General features: G+C 41.5%; 1 protein-coding gene and 1 pseudogene across 2 annotated transcripts in view; both read right to left on the bottom strand.

The window, feature by feature from the left end:
* The window catches only part of OGT (O-linked N-acetylglucosamine (GlcNAc) transferase), a 68,797-nt gene that overhangs the window by 31,358 nt on the left and 20,430 nt on the right, over positions 1 to 17,009 (bottom strand). For both annotated transcript variants that reach the window (XM_075539711.1, XM_075539712.1), the window contains exons 9-18: positions 15,760 to 15,860; positions 15,448 to 15,601; positions 15,263 to 15,364; positions 14,722 to 14,901; positions 13,979 to 14,137; positions 13,735 to 13,824; positions 8,138 to 8,263; positions 7,613 to 7,783; positions 7,389 to 7,505; positions 7,118 to 7,288 (exon numbers count right to left, since the gene is read on the bottom strand). In XM_075539711.1, the coding sequence (XP_075395826.1) occupies positions 7,118 to 7,288; positions 7,389 to 7,505; positions 7,613 to 7,783; positions 8,138 to 8,263; positions 13,735 to 13,824; positions 13,979 to 14,137; positions 14,722 to 14,901; positions 15,263 to 15,364; positions 15,448 to 15,601; positions 15,760 to 15,860 (1,371 nt within the window). The remainder of the gene's footprint in view (positions 1 to 7,117; positions 7,289 to 7,388; positions 7,506 to 7,612; positions 7,784 to 8,137; positions 8,264 to 13,734; positions 13,825 to 13,978; positions 14,138 to 14,721; positions 14,902 to 15,262; positions 15,365 to 15,447; positions 15,602 to 15,759; positions 15,861 to 17,009) is intronic.
* On the bottom strand, positions 1,033 to 3,764 carry LOC142434638 (nuclear receptor coactivator 7 pseudogene; annotated as a pseudogene).

The raw sequence follows: 17,009 nt of genomic DNA, 5'->3' as shown, positions 1-17,009 counted from the left end.
TCACATAAGAGAGTATAGAAATAAGGAAGGCTATTGGCTCACTTAAAATTTCTCATTTGATTTTTAAAATTTAAACACTCGGTTCTTTTTAAAACAAACACCTGCTTAAGGTAAATATTTGGGGGGGGGGTATGGAAAACATACCACGAACTTAAGTTTTTTAAAGACACATGATTTTACATGAACTAAAACATTTTCTTCTCAAGAGCATTTTGTTTTGAGCACAGGTTCACAAAGAGATGCATTTTTATCAACATTAGTTTATGGTTGTGAAAGATGGCTTTTCTTTACACATATATAGAAATATTTCCAGGGTAAGTAAAAATGTACCTTTCTAATGGCCTACACTAGTCAAACCAAGGAGCATTGGTGATGAGTTTTTAAAAATTCAAAATTGTGTACTCGATATACATATGCTTCTAAAGACATAACCACCATAAGCAATTCAATATAAAATTTTATAAATCTCAAAAAAAAAAAATTTATAAATCAGATGAACTTATTGGCAAAACATAGCATAAATTCTATACATGTTTTTTCAAAATTTGACACATTAAAAGAGAAAAATAAAACTGCCAACACATTCCAGACAACGTATTAGAAATAATGAAAGGTTTTTAAAAAAATCAACATTCATTTTACTGAGACTCCTTGCATGGAAAACAATAGTATGCTATACATTTTGGTAATGAAAATGATGCTGATAAGTACCCAAGGCATATATATATATACACACACATACAGTATCTTTTGCTAGTCACCAAGAGTAAAAATTGCTTTCAACTCCTACATCTATAAACACTGATTCCTCACAAGATGGATTCCAAGGAGATGGGACCTCAAATGTCGTTCCTCCGTGTCTGCCCTCCACGTACACCTTTCCAGTCTCTCTGCAGTGTGATTGCAGCCCCAGACGAGGCAGAAAGCAAGCATTGTGATGTGTGAGGAACCTGGACTGGAGCTTTGGTCATCCAGCCAACTTGAGGGAAGCTGATCAGATCCAGTCTTTTGATGTTCTTCTCATCCTCAGTTTCACTCAAATGTCCATACCTCGAGGTCCTGAACTATGAAGCCTTCCTTTTTCGAAAGAATATCATTATTGAAGTACTACAGGAGTTGCTCCGTCCATGGTATAAATCAGCATCTAGCCATAAACCAAAGCGGCCCCCTCCTCCACCAAATTCTAAAGAACTTATGTCTCCATTGATAAAGTATGAATTTTCTCCACTCCACTTAAAGGCCCTAAAATTGGGACTAAAAGTGTAAAGGAAAGTTTCACTTGTGCCATAGTAGTGGTCACTGAACTTGAATGTATGTGTTGCGTATGCTCCAAAAATCTGATTATCCACATCCTTGATGACCACTAAGACAGGACAATGTAGTGATGCTGACTTCCAATAGTGTATTGAAGCTGGTCCCATGCTCTAGTGTGCTGTACGCAAGTCTCCACGGATACCTCTGTGCCCTTGCTGGCAGGCGTAGGGCCAGCTGCTCCAGGTGCATGTTCTCCAGGAGGGTGCTCTGCGGCTGCACGACCGGCAGCACCTCCTCCTTGTCCGCCTCACGGTAGCTGCACGTGCTCTTCCTGTGCTTGGCCTCCTCAGCAGTGATGACCTCCCAGCTCTCGGTCATCAGCTCACTGAAGAAGTTGTCGATCATATTCATTTCTTCCTTTTCCACCACCACGAACGAGCCTTGCTCTTTGGCATCCTTACCGTAGACATCAGGAGACCACTGAACAAAGAATGTCTACAAGGGATCAACCCTCTCTGGAGGAACAGCAAACCGGCTGCTTCCTTCGTCTGCCATACTGCTGGGCCATGGCAGCAGTGTGGGTGACAAAGGATTTTCTCATTGGTTTTCCCATCTTGATGCACAAAAACATGGGAGTTGTATTGCTTTTCTCTTCTTTTGAAGGAAGTATATCTTCAATGGGTATCTGGATTCTCTTTAATAGCCACAGCTGAATTTCAGATTTATCATCCATTTGTGCACCATGGCAGCTTTTATCCAGAGACGATTACAAAAAGGAATCTAGAGACTCCTTAAACTCATTTTCTTCTGCAGAAGGTTCTAGCTGCAGTGGAATGGGTGGGCTGATTTTATCCAGCTCTTCCTTGCCCTCAGTTGGAGGGTCACCTGTCTGGGGAAGAGAGCTACTAAGAGTGATGTCTACTCCATGTTTTTGTCATCACTTAACCCTGCTTTCTGCACATTTTCAGGTAACGGTGACACTTCTTTGTTCTTATTAAGGTAATATTTGATGAGTTTAAGTTTATCTAGTGCTTCATGTATGTTCAGTGTGTTTTTCACTTGGCTCTCTGGGGACTCAGACTGCTTGTCCACTTCTGGCATTATATCTTGTTTCTCACGGGCTTCTAACTCTAGGGCTCCCTTCAGTTCAGCATCACTCTCTGTGCCCGAAACATTCAGAACTGACTATAGCTGTCCTTCTACAGCAGAATTAATGACTTTTGACTTAGCTTTCCTGAGATTCCTTGGGTAAACACACTCCTTGGCATTTTCTCCTTTGTCCAACCCACTATCAGTTTGAGAAGAAAGTTCTTCCAAGTCAACAAGTCATTATCTTCCACTAAATGAGTGTTCCTTGGCTTTAGATTCAAATGCTGTGTCAGGAAGTCCCTTGCTGACCCCTGTCATTGGGGTAGATCTGCTGGTTGCCTCTATAGATTTCAGTTTCTTTAACTTTCCGGGCAAAGGGCTGTCCAAGGACTTTGTATGTGTGTCATCAGATGCCTGGTCCCAAGTTTTTGTTGATTTGGAACCTGTACTAATAGTTCTCTCTCCATTATGACATTTTTTCTTGTTGAGAGATTTGAACTTACTGAATGGACTGATATCTTTTCCAGAAGCCAGGTCGTCCATTCTCCAGGTGAGGGCAAGACATCGTTGATCTTCATGTTGGAAATGTCATTGGAGAGAGCAATGGACACCACCTCTTCCATGGAGCAGATGAGGCCATACTCCTCACACCCATTTTCAATAACCAACAGATCAGACTTGTGAGGGTCAAACATGATACTGTTAGGAGTGACAATCATGACACCTCCATACACCCTTTCCATCAGTGAAGTAGCGACAATTCATTTTTTTTAATTTTACAACGTTTGGCTCTTCTTCAGATGTAGATAAGACTCTTTCAATCGGTTTTAAGGCCTTTCTTGCTAAGTCAGCATCAGGCAATTTATCATATTCTGCATCTGGGGATGACGGAGATAGTAACGCCAGCGTTGGATGACAATAACCTTCAGGTACTGGAAGGAAAGTTGGCATCTGGCACAAAAAGGACCTGTCCTGGAACAATGTTATGAGTGAAAAGTTTGTTCATTCCTACTGGTTTATTGGGCGTGATGTTAAACTTCAGTGCTATGGAGTTTAGGGTGTCCTGGCTGCCAGCAGTACAGTCCACAGTCCCATGTGGCTTCTGAACCACCATCTTCTCCTTTTCATCATGTGTCTTGTTCTGATTGTCATCACTATTATAGTATCTCTTTAACTCTGGATCTCCTTTAGCTGACTGCTTTCTTTTCTCCTTCCCATCAGGAATGTATTCCTCATGATCGACAGTGATATTGCACTTGTCTTGTTCTAAAATGGTTGGGTGAGCACCTTCCTTTCCAGTACGACTCCTTGGAGCGATAGCTGAAGTGGTCTCTGCATTTTGTTGCTTGGCTTGTTTTTTCTTTTTCAATCGAGCAAAATAACTTTTGTTTCCGTTCCTTCTTCTCTTCCTTGGTATCCATAATACACAATAAAGAAGTAGGTATTTGGAAAGTCCTTCTTTTAAATCAAGGCATCATACCCCTGGCCCCGGGCTGCCTCCACACCATCGGCCCTCCTGGACCCAAATAGTTTTTTACACAAGCATTTTGAAGCCTCCTCTGAGTTTGGTTCTGTGTTACATTGTTATGTAACTATCCCAGACTTGGGTATTCTAACCAAACTGTTAACTCCTAGAACCAGACATTCTTGCCTTACAATCTCGTAGCAAGAGTTCTGTATTCCGATCGCTGAAGACAAAGGGTGCATAAGCAAATGTGGCGAAGAAAGCTGATGGTGCCCGGCTATCAAAAGAGATAGTGTCTGGGGTCTTAAAGGCTTGAAGGTGAACAAGCGGCCATCTAGCTCAGAAGCAATAAAGTCCACATGGGAGAAGCACACCAGCCTGTGCAATCACGAGGTGCCAAAGGGACCAGGTATAAGGCATCATGCAAATATATATATATATATATATATATACCATAGTGAATGAAGGGGGAAGTGCAGAGTGAAGACCCAAAGCCCATTTGTCGGACACTGGAGATCCCCTCACAGAGGGGTTTAGGAGAGGAGAAGGGTCAGTCAGGGTGCAATGTAGTACCGATGAAGAACACAGTTCTCCCCCAGATCCTGGATACTTCCTCCCCCCAAATACCATGATCCGAATTCTACCTTGAGGGACTGGATGGGGCAGAGGTTGTGCACTGGTGCATGTGGGAGCTGGAGGCACGGGGAGTCCGGGGTCGATGATACCTTCAGGACCAGGGGTGTGAGGGGCGATGCTGGGAGAGTAGAGGGTGAGTGGGTTGGAAAGGGGGAACTGATTACAAGGATCCACATGTGACCTCCTCCCTGGGAGTCGGACGGCAGAGAAGGGGGGGAAGGGAGACTCCGGATAGGGAAAGATATGACAAAATAACAATCTATAAATTACCAAGGGTTCATGAGGGAGGGGGGAGCGGGGAGGGAGGGGGAAAAAAAGAGGACCTGATGCAAAGGGCTTAAGTGGAGAGCAAATGCTTTGAGAGTGATTAGGGCAAAGAATGTACGGATGTGCTTTATACAATTGATGTATATATATGTATGGATTGTGATAAGAGTTGTATGAGCCCCTAATAAAATGTAAAAAAAAGAGTTCTGTATTCATTTATTCCTGCATGCAATATATTATCTATATTACTATATTTTTCCATGCATGCAATATATTATCTATATTAACTGTAGCTAACACGTGGCATTAAAGTAACTCAATTCAGTGGAGGACAGAAACAGAGGATTACAATTTGCCCTATTAAATGTTATTGATATACTCCAAATATTACAGAAGTACAGTAGTTAGGTGCGGAAGATAAAAAAGAATGGAAGATTAAGAGATAAGGACAGGAATAAATTCCTAGAGTATCTGTCTGAACTGAAGTCTTTAAGAGGAGTAGGATTTAGCCAGGGAAAGGATGAATTACAGAAACAAGAAACTATATGGTCAATGAACAAATGGACAAACTATGGTACCTGCATACACTACACCATGCTAAATAATAATGATGAATCTACAAAATATCTTACAACACAGATGAGCCTGGAAGATGTTATGCGAGAGAAAGGTCAATCACAAATGAGCAATTATTAGACTTAATATTATAAAAAAGTTTACGTGAAAAAACATTCCTTATGTACCAGGGATGGGAAGAGGAAGAAGGGGAGAAAAAAGAAAACCACTAACTGAATAGCAGACATGTATTAATTAATTTGATTGACGGAAGAGGAAAGCAATACGTAATAAGAGGAAACCAGCATAACATGATCAAGACAAAAGACAACCGGAAGTCTACTAAGAGTCCAGGGAAACAGAGGTAAATACTATTATATATGAAAATGTGCAACAGTAATAACAATTTACAAGTGGTGGTTGCATAGGTAGATATGTAAGCTGAACACAGGTGGTATGACATATGGGAGTATACTCATGAGCATATACATGTTTGGCAGAAGGTACTTTTACATACGCATTTGTATGTGCTACAAATATGTCCAGGTATAGAGTAAAACATTCCGGGGCAGAGGTATGCAAACTTCTTAGCTATAATTAAAACACCCCAGGGAACTGAGTCGCCAGCTTAGAAGCATAGCTTCAGGGGGGACAGCTAGGTCAACTGGCATAATATAGTCCACCAAGAGTAGCAACAAGGGTTTTAAAAGCTCTAGAGCGGCGGCCATCTAAGATACAACTATTTGGCTCTTGTCATCCAGAGTAAAGAATAGTAAAGATTCAAGAAAATTTTTTTAAAAGATTCAAGAAAATGATCACTACAGAGGACTAATAGTATACACAAACCACAACCTCCTCTTCAAATGGTGTGCCTACTGCCTGCTCTGGTTGGGATCATAATAGAAGGTCCAGGACACAGCAGCAGGAAAATGTAGAAAATTCATGATAATTAGAAAGACCAGGCTTTCTGATCTGATGAGATTGGTAGAACCCTAGAGACTATTGCCCTTAGGCACTCTTCAAACCTGGAATTGGATCCACTCTTGGAGATCACCTTTCAGCCAAATAATAGACCAGCGATCAAGTGAGCACAGTAACACCTGTAAGGACCATGCTCCCCACACCAATCAACCAAACTAAAACGCACTGTCATCGAGATGATTCCAACTCACAGCAACCCTGGGATAGAGCAGAACTCCTCCAATGAGTTTCCAAGACTATTAACTCTGTATGGAAATAGAAAACCCCGTCTTTATCCTGTGGAGCAGCTGGTGATTTTGAACTGCTGGCCTTGCACTTAGCAGCCTAACAAGTAATCACACGCCACCAGGGCTCCTTAACCCAAACCCAAAGAGACCAAATTGACAGCATCTGCCCCAAAACTAAGTTCAAAATGCAGGAAAAGGGGGGGGGGGGGGGATAGCTGGGCAAAAAGTAACAGAGAGCCCAGGAGAGTGGGAAAGAATATTGTTATATTGAATGGATTGCATGTAATAGCACATTTTTAAAATGTGTATGAACTATTGAGTAGAAAGATAATTTGTTCTGTAACTGTCACTCAAAGTGTAACAAAATGCTTGTTTGTTTAAAAGCAACACGGTACCTACATATAGTTCACTATTTCTCAACAGAGTAAAGCCTGATGCAAGAAGTAAAACAAAATTTTAACACAGTAGTCAGTCATTAAGTAGTCTGCTGACTGAACCCACAACACTTTTATTCAGACAAATACAGATAGATTAAAAAATTCACTGAACTCATCATCCACTATAAAATGGAGATAACAATGCTTACTCTCTAGAGTTTAAAGGAGACACATGACTACCTGGAGGTATATAAGTCTCTTCTCACCTGTGTTGTTGCCAGTCCATTACTAATACTGAATCCATTAATCGTGATTTGAATCTGTCCTCTGTTAATCATTTCAATAACTGCTTCTGCAATAGTATTCATAGGAATAACAGGCATATTAAGAGCTGTAATACTGCTTTCTGCATTGTCTCCTCCCTCAGGACATTTCATCTTAAAATAATAAAGAAAGAAAGAAAGAAATGCATCATTAGGGAAAAGTTCACAAATGCAATTAACTGTACTTCAATGACAATATTGACTAGATTCTCACCTTAACAATTTTCACATCTGGTAGACTATCAAGAAATGCCTTGAGGTCGATTCCATTCAGAACAATCCGATTGTCATAAATGTGTCCATTGGACTTAAAATCAATGACTGCTTTTTTCTGATGGAAAAAGATTCAACAGATCTTTCAGATGTGTGTGGACAACAGCAGAAAAATAAAAAACTAGGATTCTTTAAAATTTCCTTCATAACCTATTTTCTACCTACCTTCAGATGAGGGAACATGTTGGCATGATCACCGATAAAGAAAGTGTGGGGCATATAAGCCAGTTTCTCAGAATACTGCTCAGCAACTTCAGAAGGTGAAGTTTCTTGATCAGTGATAATATAATCCATGAAAAGTGCACCACTTGTACCAGGATACCCCAGCCACATAGCCTAAAATCAGGCCCAAAAAGGATTAAGAACCGTTTCTAAAAGGCTAAAAAAATTAAACAAACAAGGACATCCTGATTTCACTAGCCAAGAATAATTAAGTATTATTTTAGGATAACCTTCTAATTGCTAAAATGTCTTTTCAATTTGTAAGACAAAGCAATTATTTACATTCAACTATGTGCATATATATTTACATGCAACCATGCACACAGATATACAATCAAGAGTCTGCATTTCAAAAGCTAGACTTTTGAAATTCAAGCATGACTACCTATTGTTGAACCACCAGAGAACTATTATCACTCTCTTTCTAGTATGTTACACACTGTTAACAATACTTATCAATTTCTGTACCTGGATAGGAGCTGGCCTGAGAGCAAAGAGTTCATTTCGAGCACCCTTGGTGTAACCATTCATATTTACAAGGATGTGTATTCCGTCCTGGTGGATGCGGTCAGCTGCCTTTCCATTGCATGGAATCTGTGGAATCAAAGAAATAAGAATTTACTATGTATAATCGTAGGCTCCACAATTTGTCTGTCAGTTTGTCGTACTGTGGTAGCGTCGGTGTGGCTGTGATGCTGGAAGCTATGTGACGGGTATTTCAAATACCACCAGGGTCACCCAAAGGGAACAGGTTTCAGCAGTGCTTAAAGATTGTGAAGAAGAAATTAGTCACTGAAAACTATAGGGATAGCAGCGGAACAGATGGACACAGTGGCTACAAAAAATGGGCTCAACCATGAAATAATTGTGAGGATGGGTCAGATGAAGGAGATGTTTCTGAGTTGGAACTGACTCAGTGGTACCTAACAATCTCATGCTGATTTAGTTGGTCTCCAAACCAAACTCCTAGCAGTGTCCCCGCCCCGCCTCCCACCCCACGGTGGGCTTACAGGAGTAGAAAGCCCTGTCTTTCTCCTGCAGAGCGGCAGGTGGTTTAGAGCTGCTGACTGTGCAGATTGCAGCCCAGCATATAACCACTATACCACCAGGGCTCCTTCAATTAATCTTAATAGGAATAAGAGTAATTCACAGGTGTCCACGTTTATGTAAGAACACAGGAACGCAGGGTAGAAAGATGATTGTCATTAAAATGGGCCCCAAAGCATTATAGAAATAAAACAAAGGTGAGTTTACTTTTGGATTAAAAGTGTATTGAAGGAGTTGGTATTTTAAACGAGCCTTCAAAAATGAAGAGAAACCATTGAAATGCAGCAGACCCATAGTATGTCAATAAAATGGTTAACAAAAAATGGTGTGCAAATGGTGTTGCACACTAACATGTGTGATCGTGAAGGGCAGAGGGGACCAGGCCTCAAACAACAAAGGCGGCGGGGGGGGGGGGGGGATCACATCACCGTGAATGAGGGGGAGTGCGTGATTGGGACCCAATGCCCATCTGTAGACAGCTGGACATCCCTTGCAGAGGGGTAGTGGGGAGGAGATGAGTCACTCAGGGTTCAGTGTAGCAACAATGAAACTAAAAACCTGCCTCTAGTTCTTGAACGCTTCCTCCCCTCCCAATTATCCTGACCCCAATTCTGCCTTGTGGACCTGGTTATACCAGAGGATGTACAGCGGTACAGTAGGGATCTGGAAACACAGGGAATCTAGGACGGATGAACCCCTCAGGGGCCAGTGGTGGGAGTGGCGACACCAGGAGGGAAGGGGGTGTAGAAAGTTAGAACCGATCTTGGAGATCTATGTGTAACCTCCTCTTTGGGAGATGGGCAATGGGAAGGTGGGTGAGGGGAGACGCCGGGCAGTGTGAGATAAGATAAAATAATTATTTATAAACTATTAAGGGTTCAGGGGGAAGAGGGGAGTGGGGAGGGAGAGGGAGGGGGGGAAAAGGAAAACAAGCTGATTCCAGGAACCCAACTGGAAGGTGAATTTTGAGAATGGCGAGGGCATCGAATGTATAAGGGTGCTTTACTCAATTGATGTATGTATGGATTGTGATAAGAGTTGTATGAGCCCCAATAAAAAGATTTATTAAATAAATAAATGGGCAGAATAGTTCAAGACAGTTTAAGTACAATCTCCACATTCAATCGAACATAATCTGAGTGGAAAACAATATGGATAAAAAAACCAAAGTAAACCAAATGGTTTAAAATATAGTGGGTAGTTTCTTTTTATTTGGTATCGGTATCTATAAAGAGCACTGACGGCACAGTGATTAAGCACTGGGTTGCTAACTGAAAGCTCCATGGATTCAACTCGCAAGTCATTCTACAGAAAAAAATAACAACCTAACAGTGGCAATCTCCACCTCCGCTCCTAGAAGGGAGGGTTTACAAGGTAATCCTGACCAGTTTTGGTCAATTAAAAAAAAAGTACAAAGGTCGCAGTGATAGAGAGATTGGTTTTCTTTTCTGTCACAAACCATCCAACCTAAATTAAAAACGGTCAAGGACAGAGTCAAACACTTGGAACTATGGGTTTCTCCCAGTCCAGAGCAAAGAGTGAGGAAAGTCAAAATATTTGGCAACACAGTACAATGACCACACAAACATGAGTTTCCACAACCCTGAAACTAGAACTAGATGGTTCCCCACTATGACTACCAACCACTCTGAAAAATATCACATTAGAAGATCTTGGAACGAGTGAGAGGAAAAATTGGAACAGAACTCAAAATGATAAAAAGAGACCAGGCCTACTGGTAAGACAGAGACTGTAGGGACCCCCAGGACTACGGCCCTACCCTTCAGGTCTGGAACCGAACTCACCTTCCAGTGAGAATAATCAATCATGTAAAATCAAAAGGGCCGTCTTTACCCACTGACAAAGTACAGAGGGTTAGGAAAGATGGAGGGATGGAGGCAGAAAACACAAAGAGGAAGCAGGAGAAGGGCTGTCACACTGAAGGCACTGCAATAGATGAGTTGGATCAGAATGTGTATAAATGGTTAAATGTAAAATTTGCATCTTTTCTGTAAATTTTCATTTAATTCACAATAAAAGAATTTTTTAAATGGCCAGGTATATTTCTGAAGGAATCGTTACATCACAAAAGACCTTAGAACTTATTATTTATTAAATGACATAAGTCACAGTCCTTCTACTAAGCTTGCAATGATCCGTATAAAATAATACATTGCATAAGGCAAATGGAAGAAATGAAGTAAAAGGTGAACAGAAATTTTCAAAAGACAGCTAGGGAATAAAATGCAAATTATAATGAAATGTGCCAAAGAAGAACATGTTCAGCACATCTTAACCTGAAAGAACTCAAGGAAAAAAATCAGGCCTTGAGTTGCAACATTGAAATATTCTACAGGCAAAATGTTGAATGATGCAGGAATCATCAAGGAAGATGGAAAGTAACAGGCAGGTGGGGGTAGAAATGGGGAACCAATCACAAGGATCGACATATAACCCACTCCCAGAGGGACGAACACCAGAAAAGTGGGTGAAGGGAGACAGAGGATGATGTAAGATATGAAAATAATAATCTATAACTTATCAAGGGTTCATGAGGGAGGGAAAAAACGAGGAGCCGATTATCAAGGGCCCAAGTAGAAAGAAAATGCTTTGAAAAGGATGATGGCAACATATGTACAAATGTGCCTGACACAAGAGATGAATGTATGGATTGTGATAAGCTCTGTAAGAGTCCCCAATAAAAGTATTTAAAAATACTTTTCTAAAAAGATGGAAAAAATATAGGCACTATACCAAAAGATCTAGTCAACATTCAAGTTCAAGAAGTAACACGAGAGGAAGAATCAATGGTACTGAAGGAAGACGTCCAAGCTGCATTGAAAGCATTAACCTAAAACAAGGCTCCAGAAAGTGATGAAAAAATGAAATGTTTTTTTTATTTTTTTACAAACCCTTGTGTCGAGGGCTGACTTTCAATAGATCGCAGCGAGGGAGCTGCTCTGCTACGTACGAAACCCTGACCCAGAAGCAGGTCGTCTACGAATGGTTTAGCACCAGGCTCCCCACGATGCGGTGCGTGACGGGCGAGGGGGCGGCCGCCTTTCCGGCCGCGCCCCGTTTCCCGGGACGAGGGGCACTCCGCACGTGGCCCGCCGGCTGGCGGGGACAGCAGGACGACGGGTATCCGAGGCCAACCGAGGCTCCGCGGGAAAAAATTAAATGTTTCAGTAAGCTGATGAAGCACGGGAAGAAGCCCTCACTCATCTTTGACAGGAAATGTGGAAGACAGCTACTTGGCCAACAGCCTGGAAGAGATCCATATTTGTGCTCATTCCAAAGAAAGGTTATACAACAGAATGCTGAAATTAGTAAGTATCATTAATATCACATGCAAGTAAATGGTGCTGAAGATCATCCAACAGTTGCAGCATTGCTACCAGAAAGTATGGCCAGATTCAGGAGAGGATGTGGAACAAGAGATATAATTGCTCCTATCAGGTGGATCTTGGCTGAAAGCAAAGAATACCCAGAAAGCACAGAAAATCAAAGAAGCTGAACTATATGAAAATGAATGTAGTGTCAGGATTGGAGGAAGGCTTTGTAACAACCTGCAATATGCGGATATTACAACCTTGCTTGTTTGAAGTGAGGACTTCAAGCACTTGCTGATGAAGATCGAAGATTGCAAACTTCAGTGTGGATTACAACTCAATAAAAGCTCACTGTCATCAAGTTGATGCCAACTCACAATGACCCTATAGGACAGGGCAAAATTGCCCTTGTGAGATTCCAGGACTGTAACTCCTTTCAGGAGGAGAAAGCCCCGTATTTCTCCTGCCAAGCGACTGTGGACCTTGAGAATCCCAGCCCAATGCATAACCACTATGCCACTACCACTACGCCTCACCTCAATGTAAAGAAAACCAAAGTCCTCCCGATGGGGCCAACGGGTGACACATGGGAAATGAGAAGAGACTGCACTGGTCAACGACTTTGTCTTGCTTGCTCTTGGAAGCAGCAGTCAAGGGATCGAACAACCCGCTGCATTGGCGAACTCTCTGAAGTGCTGAGAAGAAAGGATGCTACTTTGAGGACTAAGGTGTGCCTGACCGAAGCCATGGAGTGTTCAATCACCTCATGTGAAAGTTGGACACTGAATAAGGGAGACCAAAGAAGTGATGCATTGCCATAGTGGTGCTGGTGAAGAAAATGGAAAGTACCATGGGCTGCCAGAAGAACAAGCAGATCTGTCTTGGAAGAACAGTCAGAATGCTCCTTAGAGGCAAGGATAATGAGACTTGGTCTACAAACTTTGAACAAGTTTTCAGGAATGAAGGACATCATGTTTGGTAAGGAAGAGGTGCGGTTAAAAGGGGAACACTTTAGAAGATGGATCCACACAGCGGCTGCAACAACGGGCTCAAACATAGGAATAATTTTGAGGCTGGCGTAGGTCTGGGTGGTGTTTCCTTCTGTTGTACATAGGACACGGAGGCACTGTAAGTCAGAACCTATTAAATTGCACCCAATGAAAACATATACTGCATATTCTCTGTGTTACATTATCACCAAAGTAGCCAAGAGCGTTTGAAGAAAAATGTCCAATCTTCATCCTCAACAAATTCACTCCCCCGGAAATCAAGTTTTATTTATCACATAACTTGTATTCCTAGAGGAACTAGCAGTACAAGTATAATGACCAAAAATCCCACAAAGATACATGGATCACACACCAAAAAAAGCACACCATGTATCACAATAGCAATTTTCTTTAAATAACCTATTTATTCTTCTTCTGATCCACTATGTTATTCAATTTGAGTTAATAATTATTAAAGAACTGACAAAAGTGCTGGCTTAATCCTTTAAAAAGTTATACATACAAGCACAAACATTAATACTTCTGTTCCCCTTGCAACCACAGTCAAAGTGAGGCTGATTATAAATACAAATGGCCAAGAAAATAAGACAAAAATAATTGGCCTCCAAATCACGTTAATCGTTTTATCCGCTATTTGTTCATGATAAAAAGTTGGACGTATAAGCCAGTCACATACCTGAGAAAGATCAATGAAATGATTGGCTTCTGCCATCACCTTCACTCGGAAGTTGGTGCCATCATCTGGGCTCAGAGCATAGCAAAATACCTGAAAGGCAGTGCACGGTGTGTTCAACAGCGCTGGCCAAACTGCTCCCAAAAGACTAGCTTTAACAAGTACTAACAAGAAGACAATCACTGTGCTTACTTAAATAACATCTTTAAAAGGGAAATAGTGATTCTAGAGAAAACACTGCTCTTACCTCAAATTTATCAGGATTGTGCATGCCTGGAATAGACTGCATAAGGTGAGACGTGGGATGATTTCCAAAGTCAGAACTCACATAGCCTACACGCAGTCGACCATCACTGAGCTTCAAGTCTTTTGGATGCTCATATGGTGGCTTATGAAGGACATTGATCTACCAACAGAAGATAATGTTTACCAGCAGATTTGGGGCTTATTTTCATCTAAGAGCACTAAAAATACATTACATATATTGCCAAGGACACTTCATTCAATTCATATCGACAGTTCATTAAAACTTTAACAGCTTATATAAGTTTCATACCTGGACATGTTTCTATCTCTATCTACACAGCAAATCTAAAACTTGCAGGAATGAGATACTGTGAACATAGCATGACAGACTCTGAGATTTAGATATTGCCATAAGGAAGTCATTTTTAAACATTACACCTACCACTCCAATCGATTCTGCCAGGCAAATTCTTATCTTTGATTAAGCAGTACTCAGATTCTCAAAGAGTCTACCACACCAAATCTTTTATTAACATTAGTTTTTAACTTAATGGAAATAGCAGTATATTTTAGCCTTCAAGTTCAGAATGCCACCATAAGAGATAGAGGGGGGTTTGATTGTACACATATCAGGGTTTCTTGAATAACGGACGGTCTCTTAATTTGACGGTGTCCACTATATAATTCATTTGTGTAGCGTAAGTTTCTATATGTTTGTTTTATTTTACAACAACAGAATCTCACCTTATCCAAGCAGAGGTTGCCGTGCCGTTCAGCAATGGCCTTCCTGAAGCCATGAGACAGGGGGTACAGCATACTATGATGAGGGTGCACAGAAGGCAACCGATTCTTCTCTAACTGCTCAGCCACGATGCCGACCAGCTTCTTCATTCGCTCATCATAGTCCGTCCAATCACAGACAATCTGACGAAAGTAAAACAAGGCAAACACAGAAAAACGTGCCTCAGGAGCTAGCATTTTCTATGTCTTTGGACTACAGCGATATCAATCTATTCCAACAGTGGTTCTCAACCTGGCGCAACCCTTTCATACAGTTCCTCATACTGCAATGACCCAACCATAAGCTATTCTCGTTGCTGCTTCATAACTGTCATTTTTCTACTGTCATGAATCGGGTGAGTCCTGGGAAATTTCATCCAACCCACAGGTTGAGAACCGCTGTATTAGAAGATGCTGTCTCCAGTCAATTTGGACTACTATGCCACATAGCAATTAAAAAGTGATTACAACACTAACAGCCACTTACGCGCCTGTTATTCCTTACCTGCAGGCAATGAGCCAAGTTACAGTAAGCATCAGGAAAATCGGGTTTAAGTTTCAGAGCAGTACGATAAGAAGCTATTGCTTCTGGAATATTCCCTGAATCCTGGAAATAAATTAGAATGATAAAGTTTCATCAAATTAAACACTAGATCCTAACATACATGGTATCCTAATAAGCAGGCGTACCTTGTGAATAGAAGCCAGATTGCTGTGGGCATCTGCAAATGCAGGGTTAATCTGGATGGCACGAGTGTAACACTGCAAGGCTCCCTGAACATCCTGCATTTCCTTTAGAGTATTTCCCATGTTAGAGTAGGCATCGGCAAAGGTGGGACTAATTCTAAACAAGGGGACAAACGTTTTATTTACCCAGTACAAAAATTCTCCGTAATGCTAATTATGTTGTTATTAAAAACCCTTTAAACATATGACAAATATACCAACATTTAAAAATTAAAAGATAACTTCAAAGAGGAGTGACTTAAGGAAGCCTCTTACCGAATAGCCTCTTTATAATGCATCAGAGCTTCCTGTAGTTTCCCCTGCTGCTGCAGTACACTTGCTAAATTTGAATGGGCAGCGGCAAACTCTGGAAAGACCTATAAAGAGTCAAGACCTGAGGTTAAAGGGGAAAAACCTGCTACAAACTGCTCATCTTCTTAAACCTTAAGAACTTTACTCAAGTGTCTTCTATAGTTCTACTTTTTTCCAGGTCTACTCATTCTTTTTCAAGAGTTAGTAGCTGGATTCTACCCGTTCTTTAGTTTTTTGGGGTTTTTTAATCATTTTATTGGGGACTCATAAAACTCTTCACACAATCCATCCATCCATCCATCCATCCATCCATCGTGTCAAGCAGATTTGTACATTTGTTGCCATCATCATTCTCAACACATTTGCTTTCTACTTGAGACCTTGGTATCAGCTCCTCGTTTTTCCCCTCCCTCCCCAACCCCCTCCCTTTCGAACCTTTGACAATTTATAAATTATTTTGCCACATCTTACATTGTCTGACGTCTCCCTTCACCCACTTTTCTGTTGTCCATCCTCCGGGGAGGAGGCTATATGTAGATCCTTGTAATAGGTTCTCCCTCTCTACCCCACCTTCCCTCCACCCTCCCAGTACTGCCACTCTCACCACTGGTCCCAAAGGGATCGGTTGTCCTGCATTCCCTGTTTCCAGTTCCTATCTGTACCAGTGTACATCCTCTGGTCTAACCAGATTTGTAAAGTAGATTTGGGATCATGACAGTGGGGGGGGAAGAAAACATTAAAGAACTAGAGGAAAGTTTTATGTTCCGTCATTGCTACATTTCACCCTGACTGGCTCGTCTCCTCCCCGTGACCCTTCTGATAAGGGGATGTCCAGTTGCCTCAAATGGGTGTTGGGTCCCCAGTGTGCACTGCCACTCATTCACGATATGATTTTTTATTCTTTGATGCCTGATACCTCATCCCTTTGACATCTCATGATCACACAGGCTGGTGTGCTTCTTCCATGGGGGCTTTGTTACTTCTGAGCTAGATGGCCACTTGTTTACCTTCAAGCCTTTAAGACCCCAGGCACTATCTCTTTTGATAGCCAGGCACCATCAGCTTTCTTCACCACATTTGCTTATGCACCCATTTATCTTCCGCGACTGTGTTGGGAAAGTGAGCATTATGGAATGACAGTTTAATAGAACAAAGTGTTCTTGCACTGAGGGAGTACTTGAGTGGAGGCCCAATGTCCATCTGCTACCTTAATA

The sequence above is a fragment of the Tenrec ecaudatus genome, chromosome X, assembly GCF_050624435.1.
Source record: "Tenrec ecaudatus isolate mTenEca1 chromosome X, mTenEca1.hap1, whole genome shotgun sequence".
Lineage (NCBI taxonomy): Eukaryota > Metazoa > Chordata > Mammalia > Afrosoricida > Tenrecidae > Tenrec > Tenrec ecaudatus.
The sequence above is the reverse complement of the archived record's forward strand: the minus strand, read 5'-3'. Positions and strand labels throughout refer to the sequence as shown.